The sequence below is a fragment of the Somniosus microcephalus genome, unplaced genomic scaffold, assembly GCF_052327205.1.
Source record: "Somniosus microcephalus isolate GS21.2 unplaced genomic scaffold, FLI_Smic_1.0 unresolved_chr2, whole genome shotgun sequence".
In the NCBI taxonomy this organism is placed as follows: Eukaryota; Metazoa; Chordata; class Chondrichthyes; order Squaliformes; family Somniosidae; genus Somniosus; species Somniosus microcephalus.
In genome coordinates this window covers 79,790,185-79,804,749 of record NW_028225180.1, presented here as the reverse complement: position 1 = coordinate 79,804,749, position 14,565 = coordinate 79,790,185, and the positions used below count along the sequence as shown (strand labels likewise).

The 14,565-nt window shown below is 53.3% G+C and overlaps 1 protein-coding gene across 1 annotated transcript; it reads left to right on the top strand.

Annotated features, from left to right (window-relative positions):
* The first annotated feature begins 259 nt into the window (after nucleotides 1–259).
* Nucleotides 260–11,348, top strand: LOC147092872 (zinc finger and BTB domain-containing protein 3-like). Its single transcript, XM_085976144.1, has 2 exons — nucleotides 260–440; nucleotides 9,573–11,348. The coding sequence occupies exon 2, from the start codon at nucleotides 9,633–9,635 to the stop codon at nucleotides 11,106–11,108; it is 1,476 nt and encodes a 491-aa protein (XP_085832270.1). The 5' UTR covers nucleotides 260–440; nucleotides 9,573–9,632; the 3' UTR covers nucleotides 11,109–11,348.
* The last annotated feature ends 3,217 nt before the right edge of the window (nucleotides 11,349–14,565 follow it).

Sequence of the window (14,565 nt, the reverse complement as noted above, 5' to 3'; positions counted from 1 at the left end):
GCTGCAGGATGTAAAGGAGAGGGGGTCCTCCCAGCCAGCCGGTGGCGCTGCAGGATGTAAAGGAGGAGGAGGATTCCTCCCAGCCGGCGGGTGACACTGCAGGATGTAAAGGAGAGGACTAGTCCTCCCAGCCAGCGGGGGGCGCTGCAGGATGTAAAGGAGAGGAGGATTCCTCCCAGCCAGCTGGGGGGGCGCTGCAGGATGTAAAGGCGAGGAGGACTCCTCCCAGCCAGCTGGGGGCGCTGCAGCGCCTGGACCGCCTCCCTCGGCGTTGCCATGGCGAAGGCTGCGGGCCTCGCGAGAGCTGGCGGCTTCCGCCGGGGCGGGAGGAGCGCGTCTGCGGCTGCGCGGTGAGTCGGCGGCTCGGCTCGACGAGCGGAGGATAAAAAAAACCCCAAAAGACCAAACCACCGCCTTTCCAGCCGGTTCCCTCGGAGAAGGTGAGGTGGAGAGAGAAAGAGAAGGAGGGTCTGGATGTCCGTCGGACCGGTCCGCCATCGCTCGATCGCTCGGCTGTTTCTTTCCCCCCCCTCCCTTTGTGTTCCCCGTCACCCGGCAGCGTTTGTGGAAGCAGCCAATCGGCGAGCGGCAGGTGACTTTGATTGACGGCGGGGCGCCGGCCAATCGGGAGTCCGCGCCTCGGCTGCGGAGGGCGCCCATTGGCGGGCCGCCGCGGGAGGGGGGCGGGGTCGGTAGCGCAGGCGCGCGCGCGTGCCCAATCGCAGGTGGGCCTGGTGCGTGCGGGAGCGACGGGACGGACCAGCCAATGGGGGGGCGGCTCTCACCGGGCAGGCCGCGCTCCAGCCAATCAGGGCCACCGTCTCTCCCAGGCAGCTGCCCCGTTTGAGCCCTGCTGCTGCGGGCAGCTACCCCACTTGAGCCCCCACCCCCTTGCTGCTGCGGACAGCTACCCCACTTGAGCCCCCACCCCCTGCTGCTGCGGACAGCTACCCCACTTGAGCCCCCACCCCCTGCTGCTGCTGGCAGCTACCCCACTTGAGCCCCCACCCCCTGCTGCTGCGGACAGCTACCCCACTTGAGCCCCCTCCCCACCTGCTGCTGCGGGCAGTTGCCCCACTTGAGCCCCCCTCCCCACCTGCTGCTGCGGGCAGTTGCCCCACTTGAGCCCCCCTCCCCACCTGCTGCTGCGGGCAGTTGCCCCACTTGAGCCCCCTCCCCACCTGCTGCTGCGGGCAGTTGCCCCACTTGAGCTCCCACCTGCTGCTGCCCCATTTAAGCCTTGCTCCTACTGGCAGCTACCCCACTTGAGCCCCCTCCCCCCCTGCTGCTGCGGGCAGCTGCCCCATTTGAGTCTTGCTCCTACGGGCAGCTGACCCACTTGAGCCCCAGCAAGCCAGGCTGGCACTGCCTGGCGCGGTACTGAGGGAGCGCCGCACTGCCTGCGGTGCCGTCTTTTTGGTCGGGATGTTAAACCCATGGCGCCCACTCGGGTGGACATCAAAGATCCCCGCAGCCGCTATTTCGAAGAAGAGTCCTCCCCAGGTGTCCTGGGCCAATATTTATTCCTCGATCGACATCACTAAAAACAGATTATCTGGCCACGTTGCTGTTTGTGGGAGCTTGCTGTGCGCACATTAGCTGCCGCGTTTCCGACATAGAATCATAGAAATCATCCGTGCCTTTGTTACCTCCAGACTTGACTATTCCAACGCACTCCTGGCTGGCCTCCCGCATTCCACCCTACGTAAACTTGAGGTCATCCATAACTCGGCTGCCCGTGTCCTAACTCGCACCATCCCGTTCACCCATCACCCCTGTGCTCGCTGACCTACGTTGGCTCCCAGTTAAGCAGCGCCTCGATTTCAAAATTGTCATCCTTGTTTTCCGATCCCTCCATGGCCTCACCCCTCCCTATCTCTGTAGTCTCCTCCAGCCCCCCACCCCCACAAAAGATATCTGCGCTCCTCTAATTCTGCCCTCTTGAGGATCCCTGATTATAATCGCTCAACCTTTGGTGGCTGTGTCTTCTGTTGCCTGGGCCCCTAAGCTCTGGAATTCCCTGCCTAAACCTCTCCGCCTCGCTACTTCTCTTTCCTCCTTTAAGACGCTCCTTAAAACCAACCTCTTTGACCAAGCTTTTGGTCACCTGCCCTAATTTATCCTCATGTGGATCAGTGTCAAATTTTTTGTCTTAAAATACTCCTGTGCAGTGCCTTGGGATGTTTTACTATGTTAAAGACGCTATATAAATACTTGTTGTTGAATGGTTACAGCACGGAAGGAGGCCATTCGGCCCGTCGAGCCCGTGCCGGCTCTCTGCAAGTCCCACTCCCCCGCCCTTTCCCATAGCCCTGCAATTTTTTTTCCTTCAGGAACTTATCCAATTCCCTTTTGAAAGCCACGATTGAGTCTGCCTCCACCGCCCTCTCAGGCAGCGCATTCCAGATCCGAACCACTCGCTGAGTAAAATAGTTTTCCCTCAGGTCGCCTCTGGTCCTTCTGCCAATCACCTTCAATCTGTGTCCTCTGGTTCTCGACCCTTCCGCCAATGGGAACAGTTTCTCTCTATCTACTCTGTCCCGACCCCTCATGATTTTGAACACCTCCATCAAAATCTCCTCAACCTTCTCTGCTCCAAGGAGAACAACCCCAGCTTCTCCAGTCTATCCACGTGACTGAAGTCCCTCATTCCTGGAACCATTCTCGTAAATCTTTTCTGCACCCTCTCTAAGGCCTTCACATCCTTCCTAAAGTGCGGTGCCCAGCATTGGACACCACACTCCCGTTGAGGCCGAACCAGTGTTTTATACAGGTTTATCATAACTTCCATAACTAACACTTCAAAAAACCGGATTCATTGGCTGTGAAGCACTTTGGGACGTCCTCAGGTCGTGAAAGGCGCTATATAAATGCACGTCTAATGAAGGCAACTGCCTAATAGAACAGCAGTCCCAACATGGCCTTCCAATGGGGCAACCATCCAGCCAGCTCTTCCAATGCAGGGGCGGCTACATGATGGAGGGCCTCATCTACCCCTTTCCAGTTAATCACCGCCTCGATTTTAAAATTCTCATCCTTGTTCTCAAATCCCTCCATGGCCTCGCCCTCCCTTTACTCTGTATCTAACCCGTGCTGTACCTGCCCTGGGAGTGTTTGATGGGACAGTGTAGAGGGAGCTTTACCCTGTATCTAACCCGTGCTGTACCTGCCCTGGGAGTGTTTGATGGGACAGTGTAGAGGGAGCTTTACTCTGTATCTAACCCGTGCTGTACCTGCCCTGGGAGTGTTTGATGGGACAGTGTAGAGGCAGCTTGACTCTGTATCTAACCCGTGCTGTACCTGCCCTGGGAGTGTTTGATGGGACCGTGTAGAGGGAGCTTTACTCTGTATCTAACCCGTGCTGTACCTGCCCTGGGAGTGTTTGATGGGACAGTGTAGAGGGAGCTTTACTCTGTATCTAACCCGTGCTGTACCTGCCCTGGGAGTGTTTGATGGGACAGTGTAGAGGCAGCTTGACTCTGTATCTAACCCGTGCTGTACCTGCCCTGGGAGTGTTTGATGGGACAGTGTAGAGGGAGCTTTACTCTGTATCTAACCCGTGCTGTACCTGCCCTGGGAGTGTTTGATGGGACAGTGTAGAGGGAGCTTTACTCTGTATCTAACCCGTGCTGTACCTGCCCTGGGAGTGTTTGACGGGACAGTGTAGAGGGAGCTTTACTCTGTATCTAACCCGTGCTGTACCTGCCCTGGGAATGTTTGACGGGACAGTGTAGAGGGAGCTTTACCCTGTATCTAACCCATGCTGTACCTGCCCTGGGAGTGTTTGACGGGACAGTGTAGAGGGAGCTTTACTCTGTATCTAACCCGTGCTGTACCTGCCCTGGGAGTGTTTGATGGGACAGTGTAGAGGGAGCTTTACCCTGTATCTAACCCGTGCTGTACCTGTCCTGGGAGTGTTTGATGGGACAGTGTAGAGGGAGCTTCACTCTGTATCTAACCCGTGCTGTACCTGCCCTGGGAGTGTTTGATGGGACAGTGTAGATGGAGCTTTACTCTGTATCTAACCCGTGCTGTACCTGCCCTGGGAGTGTTTGATGGGACAGTGTAGAGGGAGCTTTACTCTGTATCTAACCCGTGCTGTACCTGCCCTGGGAGTGTTTGATGGGACAGTGTAGAGGCAGCTTTACTCTGTATCTAACCCCGTGTGCTGTACCTGCCCTGGGAGTGTTTGATGGGACAGTGTAGAGGGAGCTTTACTCTGTATCTAACTCGTGCTGTACCTGCCCTGGGAGTGTTTGATGGGACAGTGTAGAGGGAGCTTTACTTTGTATCTAACCCCGTGCTGTACCTGCCCTGGGAGTGTTTGATGGGACAGTGTAGAGGGAGCTTTACTCTGTATCTAACCCGTGCTGTACCTGCCCTGGGAGTGTTTGGGACAGTGTAGAGGGAGCTTTACTCTGTATCTAACCCGTGCTGTACCTGCCCTGGGAGTGTTTGATGGGACAGTGTGGAGGGAGCTTTACTCTGTATCTAACCCGTGCTGTCCCTGCCCTGGGAGTGTTTGATGGGACAGTGTAGAGGGAGCTTTACTCTGTATCTAACCCCTATCTCTGTAACCTCGTCCAGCCCTACAACCCTCCGAGATCTCTGTGCGCCTCCAATTCTGGCCTCTTGCGCTTTTAATCGCTCCACCATCAGCTGCCTGGGCCCTAAGCTCTGGAATTCCCTCCCTAAACCTCTCCGCCTCTCTCTCCTTCTTTAAGACGCTCCTTAAAACCGACCTCTTTGACCAAGCTTTTGGTCGCCTGTCCTGATGGCTCCTTATGTGGCTCGGTGTCAAATTTTGTTTGATAATCGCTCCTGTGGAGCGCCTTGGGACGTTTTACTACGTGAAAGGCACTATATAAATGCACGTTGATGTTGTTTGTCACCTCCAGACTCGGCTATTCCAACACTTTCCCCACATTCCACTCTACGTCCAAAACCTCCGCTCAGTCCCACACTCTGGGACACTGTCGTAAACCTCTCCCCCTTGCTACCTCACACCAATCTTCAAAAACCTCCTCATTGCTATCTTCTGATTCAGCGTCCTGTCACTTCCCCTAGCTCTAATCCGGTTAGTGCCTAGTGTGTATTGCAAAATCCTGAAGCATTTTGAGGATGTTTACTATGTTATAGGTGCTGTATAAATGCAGTTTGTTGCTTTCACACAAGGGGACTTCCCTTGTGGGTTTCTAACGGAGGGAACATCCAGTAGCAGGTTACAAGGAATGATTTCCAAATATCCTGACCTCTTGGTTGTCTTAACCCATAGTTAAAAGAAAACCATCTATACATTATCAGAAATCTTGTGTGTGTGTGTGTGTGTGTGTGTGTGTGTGTGTGTGTGTGTGTGTGTGTGTGTACTGTCCAAATTCCTGTTGTCAGAACTTTGTCACGCTTTATGTCAACATTTACCATTGAAACTACCCACATCAACATTTAGAATGGAAATCCTGTATGTAAACCGTTGCCTGTCACGGTGTGGTTGCAGGTTCTGGCCAGTAGGTGGTGCCGTGGAGGGAGTTTCAGAAGTCCCTGCCCCAACCCCATCTTGTATATTTTATTTTAAAAAACTATCTTTATTAACTGACTCTGTGAAGCACCAAGGGTAATGTACTAGTGTTCGATAAATACGATAATTCGTGGTGTCCATGCTGACCTTTCCCAGCTCTGGAAGGCCATGATCTACAGCTCCGGTGTCGAGTGGTTCTTGTCCGAGTGTGTCTCATCCCCTTTTGTTAGACAGCTCAGTGAAAGCCAAGGCAAAGTAACGGTTCAGTATCTCTGCCATTTCGGTGTCGCCTCCTGTCAGTCTGTCCTGAGAGCGGAATGTTAACTGAGCACATTCCTGACCTCACCCAATATTTGCAAGCGTGAGATTTTCAGCAGCGGGCTCTGGATAGCAAGCAGTACGAACCCTGGCTGATGTACCCTGGCGTCACTCGCTTCCCAGAGAAAAGCGACTGCTACTCTGGATGTTAATGGCGTCGCACCTAATGCTGCTCAGATTTGATTACAGAATATAAGAGCAGGGAGGTTATGCTTGAACTGTATAAAACACTAGTTAGGCCCCAGCTAGAGTACTGCGTGCAGTTCTGGTCACCACATTACAGGAAGGATGTGATCGCACTAGAGAGGGTACAGAGGAGATTTACGAGGATGTTGCCAGGACGGGAGAATTTTAGCGATGAGGAAAGGTTGAATAGGCTGGGGTTATTTTCTTTGGAACAGAGGAGGCCGAGGGGAGACTTGATTGAGGTGTATAAAATTATGAGGGGCCTAGATAGAGTGGATAGGAAGGACCTATTTCCCTTAGCAGAGAGGTCAATAACCAGGGGGCAGAGATTTAAAGTCATTGGTAGAAGGATTAGAGGGGAGTTGAGGAGAACTTTTCTCACCCAGAGGGTGGTGGAGGTCTGGAACTCACTGCCTGAAAGGGTGGCAGAGGCAGAAACCCTCACCGCATTTAAAAAGTACTTGGATATGCACTTGAAGTGCCGGAACCTTCAGGGCTACGGACCGAGAGCTGGAAAGTGAGATTAGGCCGGAGAGCTCTTTGTTGGCTGGCGCGGATACGATGGGCCGAATGGCCTCCTGTGACATAAATTTCTATGATTCTAGAATGTGCAGCACAGAAACAGGCCATTCGGCCCAACTGCTCCGTGCCGGTGTTTCTGCTGCACACCAGCCTCCTCCCACCCCTCTTCATCTCACCCCATCACCGTATCCTTCTATTCCCTTCCTCCCTCATGTGTTTATCCAGCTTCCCCTTAAATGCATCGATACTATTCGCCTCAACCACTCCCTGTGGTAGCGAGTTCCACATTCTCACCACTCTCTGGGTAAAGAAGTTTCTCCTGAATTCCCTTTTGGATTTATTAGTGACTATCTTATATTGATGGCCCCTAGTTCTGGTCTCCCCCACAAGGGGAAACATCTTCTCTACGTCGACCCTATCGAACCCTTTCATAATTTATAAAGACCTCAATCAGGTCACCCCTCAGCCTTCTCTTTGCTAGAGAAAAGAGCCCCGGCCTGTTCAGTCTTTCCTGATAGACTGCATCTCCCAAATCGCCTGTCCAGCATAATGTGATTTTATAGAAACATAGAAGATAGGAGCAGGAGTAGGCCATTCGGCCCCTCGAGCCTGCTCCGCCATTCAATGAGATCATGGCTGATCATCCAAATTTAGTACCCTGTCCCTGCTTTCTCCCCATATCCCTTGATCCCTTTAGCCTTAAGAAATATACCCAACTCCTTCTTGAATATATTTAATGAATTGGCCTCAACTGCCTTCTGTGGTAGAGAATTCCACAGGTTCACCACTCTCTGGGTGAAGAAATTCCTCCTCATTTCTGTCCTAAATGGCCTACCCCTTATCCTTAGACTGCGACCCCTGGTTCTGGACTCCCCGACCATCGGGAACATCCTTCCTGCATCTAGTCTGTCCAGTCCTGTCAGAATTTTATAAGTTTCAATGAGATCCCCTCTCATTCTAAACTCCAGCGAGTACAAGGCCAATCGACCCACTCTCTCCTCATACGTCATTCCTGCCATCCCAGGTATCAGCCTGGTGAATCTTCGCTGAACTCCTTCCATGGCAAGAACATCCTTCCTCAGATAAGGCGACCAAAACTGCACACAATACTCAAGATGTGGTCTCACCAAGGCCCTGTACAACTGCAGCAAGACATCCTTGTTCCTGTACTCAAACCCTCTCGCTACGAAGGCCAACATACCATTTGCCTTCTTAACCGCCTGCTGCACCTGCATGCTTCCCTTTAGCGACTGGTGCACAAGGACACCCAGGTCTCGTTGCACTTCCCCTTCTCCCAATCTATTGCCATTCAGATAATAATCTGCCTTCCTGTTTTTGCCACCAAAGTGGATAACCTCACATTTATCCACGTTATATTGCATCTGCCATGCATCTGCCCAAACACCCAACCTGTCCAAATCATCCTGGAGTTTCTCGGCATCCTCCTCACAACACACACGCCCACCCAGCTTTGTGTCGTCTGCAAATTTGGAGATATTACATCTAGTTCCCTCGTCTAGATCATTAATATATATTGTGAATAGCTGGGGTCCAAGGACCGATCTCTGCGGTACCCCACTAGTCACTGCCTGCCACTCGGAAAAAGACCCGTTTATTCCAACTCTTTGCTTCCTGTCTGCCAACCAGTTCTCTATCCAAGTCAGTACCTTGCCCCCAATCCCATGTGCCTTAACGTTACACGCTAATCTCTTATGTGGGACCTTATCGAAAGCCTTCTGAAAGTCCAAATACACCACATCCACTGGTTCTCCCTTATCTATTTTACCAGTTTAAACACCTTTTTGATATGGTGTGCGTGATGCCCTGGTTAGTGGGACGTGTTTCAAGAGTAACTTGCGGGAGTGCCCTGATTAACCCACTGAGCCCTTCAGGACAGTCGCGGGTTCCTGAGCTCTCTGGTCTCGGCTGTGGTGGTTGGGTGGTGAGGCGTTACAGTTAGTCCCTATAACTTGCATTGATACCGTGGAATAATCCAGGGGCCGATCGTCACCAGACAGGGAGTAGGGGGGGAAGGGTGACGGGGAGGTAACTATTGCGGAGGAAGAGGGAGAGGAGGCCGCTGGAAAAGGTGCGAGCGTCGGGCGAGGGCGGGATTATCCTCAGCCATGATGCACCTCCCCTCCCCCCCGGTCAAATAGCCAGCAGACAATGCCCGGGCTCGCACTCGGAAGGCTTGGGTACTTGAGCTGAAGGGTTGCTGGGACAATAGCGGAGGGAAAGGTGCGGGATCTAAGTCGTGGGTTGAATGGTTCATTGGCAATGTAGAAGAGATGGCGAGGCGGGCTTTCACGTTGGGGAATGCGAGGAGGCTTTGGGCCCAGTGATGGACCCAGGCTGAAGATGGAGGGAGGGTGGGGGGGGGGGGGGCGGGTGGGGGATGAAGGGCTGCGATGGTGGTTGTGATGTCCTCACTAGTCGAGCCCCCATGGCATTGCTCCCGGTGTGTGCGCGGTTAGAGTGGAGCTACAGTGCCACCTAGTGGGTCGCAGCCTGCAACTGCCGCGTCGAATATTTACAGGGGGGAGTTCCCATTCTAACTGATTCCATTGGCCATCTTAAGTGCCTGAGTACCGTCAGATGGCCTTGCCTATCTGCGTGGGGGAGGGTGGGGGGTGCAGAAGAACGTTCTATAACCGCGATTCTATTAGAATCCTGGAATGATACAGCCATTCGGCCCATCGTGCCTATGCCGGCTCTTCGAAAGAGCTCTCCAATTAGTCCCACTGCCCTGCTCTTTCCCCATAGTCATCTGCTGCTGAAACCCTCATCCTCCTACACCAGTGACTACACCTCAGACTGTAAAGCGCTTTGGGACATCCTGAGGTCATGAAAGGCGCTAAATAAATGCAAGCTTTTTAATAGCTAGGGTGGGAGGAGGCTCGTGTGGAGCATAAACGTCAACGTGGACCCGTTGGGCCGAATGGCCTGTTTCCGTGCTGTAAAATTCTGAGAGATCTAAATGCACATTGTTGCTTTGCTAATCTAACGCTTGTCCCTCTCTCCGCTGCAGAATGACTGAGGCCTGGAGCTCAGCGCCGCACTGAGAGAATCTCCAGCCCATCGAGTGTCCATGGAGTTCCCCGACCACAGCCGGCTGCTGCTGCAGAGCCTGCGAGACCAGAGGCACCAGGGCTTCCTGTGCGATTGCACGGTGCTGGTGGGGCCGGTGCAGTTCCAGGCGCACCGGGCCGTGCTGGCCTCCTTCAGCACCTACTTCCACATGTTCTACAAGGAGGACGCGGGCAAGCGGGACGTGGTGGGGCTGGACGACGAGATCGTCACGGCGCCCGCCTTCTCGCTGCTGCTGGAGTTCATGTACGAGGGCCGGCTGCGGTTCGGCGGGGCACCCACCGAGGACGTGCTGGCCGCGGCCAGTTTCCTGCACATGAACGACATCGTCAAGGTCTGCAAGAGCAGGCTGAAGGCTCGAGCCCTGGCCGAGGCTGACAGCACCAGGAAGGAAGACGAGGCGCTGGGAGGCCCCGGCACCTCCCGCCTGGCTGGGGCCTACAAGGGGGTTGTCCCAGCCCGGGCCCCCGCCCCCGATCCACCCTACGCCTACGGCAGGGCCACCCGAGGTGGGGAGGACCAGGCCCCCCTGCGCCCGCCTCCGCCCCCGCCCCACCACGAGGGGGCCGACCGGGACCTGGGGCAGTGGCCCTCCGACCCAGCAGACACCACGCAGCCAGGGATGGAGACTGAGGCCTACTCGGCCAAGGTGGAGAACGTGCTCGCCAGCCCCTGCTCCTCCACCGAGTCGGCCCTCCACGGGGCCGCCCGCTCGCTGGAGGGCTGTGCCCCCTGGCAAGGGGACTCAGACGCCTCTCCGGCCCTGCCCGGCCCCCTGGCCCGGCCTCAGCTCCCGGAGGAGGAGGAGGAGGAGGAGGAGGAGGGCGACCTGATCACGGTCAAAGTGGAGGATGACCTCTTCTCGGACGACGGCGAGGACCTGCCCGAGGAGGCCGGAGCCGGCGCCTGCCCCCGGCTCGAAGACGTCTTCCAGGCCCCCGAGTGCCAGGCCCTGGAGACCCACCGCCAGGCGGGCCACATCGTCATCTCGGACGAAGACGAGATGCCCTCGGAGGACGACGCCTACCAGGGTCCGGGCCTGTACTGCGCCGGTCTGCCCCCCGGGCCCGAGGGCAAGCCCTACCCCGAGCTGACCGGCTCCAACGCCCTGGCCCTCTCCGCCAAGCTCTACTTTCAGGACCTGCCCCCGCCGCCCGGCTCCGAGGACGACCTGCCCACCTGCCCGGCCTGCGGAAAGACTTTCTCCTGCACCTACAGCCTGAAGCGCCACGCCCTGGTGCACACCCGCGAGCGGCCCCACAGCTGCCGCTTCTGCCTGCGCCGCTACTCGCAGTCGGGGGATCTGTACCGCCACATGCGCAAGTACCACAACGCCCACGTGTCGTCCTCCTGCTCCACCACCTCGGCCAGCGCCAGCGCCGGGGCCACCAGCAGCACCAGCGTCACAGGCAGACAGGACTCCTCTAATGGGGGCTGGAAGTGGTTGGACAAGCCTCCTTCGGAACAATGGAAATGAAACCCCTCCCTAAACCTTGTGTTTTAAAGTGACAGTGGACGATTTTCTGTTCTGCAGAGTTCTACATTTGGAGAAAAAAAAACAGAAAATGGAAAAAAAAAATCTTTTAATATATATATACGTACCAGCCATCTTGTAAAATAAGCCCATTTTAAATTAAATTCAGTCGGGAGAGCAGTCCAGTAAAGCTGTACAACGGAGAAAAAAATCTTGTGTTTTTTAATGAATTGTTTTTTTCCCCTCTCTGGGTCAAATGGGTTCATTTAACATCTTTCAGTCTGTAATATATTAAGTATATCGCATCTGCTCCCACACTCACTTCCTGCCAATTTTTCCCATGTAAACATCCCGTGACTGCATTCATAATGGGAATTTTCTATGTAAACGTCACGCTGTCACGTCACTCTCTTGACCGTGAAGACTCTGCAGCACCCCCACCGGCAGGAGGGTGTAATTACAGCGTGGCGGGTTGACGGGGACAGTTTCGCTCTAAATGCAGACAATTTTTAGCGGAAATATAAAAGGGCAGAATGTGTGACTTTAAAATGGGGACTGAATTATATAAGTCCTGGTTTAATTATCTAACCCCACTGCCACTTGGTTTCGACTTCCTGTGTGCAACAAGATGGGCGGTCAACTAGTATTAATTTTTAAAAATTGGTGGGTCGTGATTTTTGAGCCAGTCATCGCTCCCAATGTTGGAGTCACTGTCGAGCGATTTCATTGGTCAAAAGTATTCGCTTGTCTCTGGTACCACTTTCTAGCTGCCTCATTGGCCAAGGCTGTGGAACTGTTCCCAGCAATTTCATTGGGCAGCAAGTACCCACGTGACTGTTCAGTGTGTTTGAGTGACAGGAGTCTGGACCAATGGCGGTACGGCAGATTTACCTGGGGCGGAGACTCCATTTGTTCCAGTAACTAACGGTCTGCTGGATTACCTATCAACATGTTGGACTGATCCTGCAGTGTTCGAAGTTCTCGTTCCTGTTTATCGTATGGATAAATACTTAAGGGAAAGAGCAGGGGATTAATTGAAAAGGTATACCAAAGAGCCGGCACAAGCACGATGGGTCGAATGGCCCCCTTCTGTGCTGTATCATTCTATGATTCCTTGGATTCAGACCCGCCACTAACACTGCGAATCTTACAGCACAGCAGGCTGTTCAGCCCATCGTGCCTGTGCCGGCTCTTTGAAAGAGCTCTCCAATTAGTCCCACTCTCCCCTGCTCTTTCCCCACAGCCCTGAAAATGTTTCCTTTTCAAGAATTTATCCAATTCCCCTTTTGAAAGTCACTATTGAATCTGCTCCCACCGCCCTTTCAGGCAGCGCGATCCAGGTCACAACAACTCGCTGCGTAAAAAACATTCTCCTCATCTCCCCCTCTGGTTCTTTTGCCAGTTATCTTCAATCTATATTAACGATTTGGAGGAGGGGACCGAGTGCAACGTATCCAAGTTTGCCGACGATACAAAGATGGGAGGGAAAGCAGTGAGTGAGGAGGACATAAAAAACCTGCAAAAGGACATAGACAGGCTAAGTGAGTGGGCAGAGATTTGGCAGATGGAATATAATGTTGGAAAGTGTGAGGTTATGCACTTTGGCAGAAAAAATCAAAGAGCAAGTTATTATCTAAATGGAGAGAAACTGCAAAGTGCTACAGTACAAAGGGATCTGGGGGTCCTGGTGCATGAAACACAGAAGGTTAGTATGCAGGTACAGCAGGTGATCAGGAAGGCCAATGGAATCTTGGCTTTTATTGCAAGGGGGATGGAGTATAAAAGCAGGGAAGTCTTGCTTCAGTTATACAGGGTACTCGTGAGGCCACACCTGGAATACTGTGTGCAGTTTTGGTTTCCATATTTAAGAAAATATATACTTGCTCTCGAGGCGGTTCAGAGAAGGTTCACTCGGTTGATTCCGGAGATGAGGGGGTTGACGTATGAGGAAAGGTTGAGTAGGATGGGCCTCTATTCATTGGAATTCAGAAGAATGAGAGGCGATCTTATCGAAACATGTAAGATTGTGAGGGGGGTTGATCGGGTGGATGCGGGGAGGATGTTTCCACTGATGGGTGAGACTAGAACTAGGGGGCATAATCTTAGAATAAGGGGCTGCCCTTTCAAAACTGAGATGAGGAGAAACTTCTTCACTCAGAGGGTGGTGAATCTATGGAATTTGCTACCTCAGAGAGCTGTGGAAGCTGCGACATTAAATACATTTAAAATGGAGATAGACAGTTTCCTAGCTGATAAGGGAATTAGGGGTTACGGGGAGCGGGCAGGGAAGTGGACGTGAGTCTAGGTTCGGATCAGCCATGATCCTATTGAATGGCGGAGCAGGCCCGAGGGGCCGTATGGCCTGCCCCTGCTCCTACTTCTTATGTTCTTATCTGTGTGCTCTGGTTACCGACCCGCCTGCCAGTGGAAACAGTTTCTCCCTATCTACTGTATCGAAACCTCTCATGACTTTGAACACCTCTGTTAAATCTCCCCTGAACCTTCTCTGCTCTAAGGAGAACAACCCCAGCTTCTCCAGCCTTAATTATCATTAAATGGGAACAAAACCATTTTCTCAACCTGCGGCTCCACAGAGATTTAGGGGGCGGGGTTGTGAGTAAAGGTTTATTTGGGTCCAGTGGAACTGAACTGGTCAAATATAGACTAAACGGCAGGTGATCAGGATGGAGCAGAGGTGCGGAATCCCTTGATTTTGGTACCATCTTGCCTCCATCCTACATTAACCCCAGCCAACCACCCCCCCCCCCCCCCCCAAGCAAAGGTGGGGAGGGACTCGGACACTTGGCCATTCACATACTCCTGAAAGAGCGATGTGTTTGCGCAGGTTTATAATGGCGAGGGGTTTAATTCGCAAAAGGCCGTCATTCCGCCTGTCACCCTGCCCTCGGGCCTCCCTGTATGGGGGCAGCTGCTCAGCAGGAGGATTCTCTGTTCCCCCATGGCACTGCTCTGTCTCTGGGCCTTCTGTCTATACGAAAGACATTAATTTGCATTTTTTCTACACCGTCTTTCCACGACTTCAGGACGCTCCAAAGCACTTTTACAGACCATTAAGTACTTTTTGGAGTGTAGTCACTGTTGTAATGTAGAAAACGCGGCAGCCAAATTGCGCACAGCAAGCTCCCACAAACAGCAACGTGATAATGACCAGACCATCTGTTTTAGTGATGTTGGTTAAGGGATAAATATTGGCCCCTAAACACCGGGGCGAATTCCCCTGCTCTTCTTCGAAATGGTGGCCGTGGGATCTTTTACATAGGATTACGTTGGATATACGGCACAGAAACAGGCCATTCGGCCCAACCAGTCCACGCCGGCGTTTATGCTCCACTCGAGCCTCCTCCCGTCTTTCCTCATCTAAATCTATCAGCGTAACCCTCTATTCCCTTCTCCCTCAAGTGCTTATCTAGCCTCCCCTTAAATGCATCTATACTATTCA

Coding starts and splice junctions, on each gene's coding strand:
- LOC147092872 (XM_085976144.1), top strand. CDS start 9,633: ATGGAGTTCCCCGACCACAGCCGGCTGCTGCTGCAGAGCCTGCGAGAC.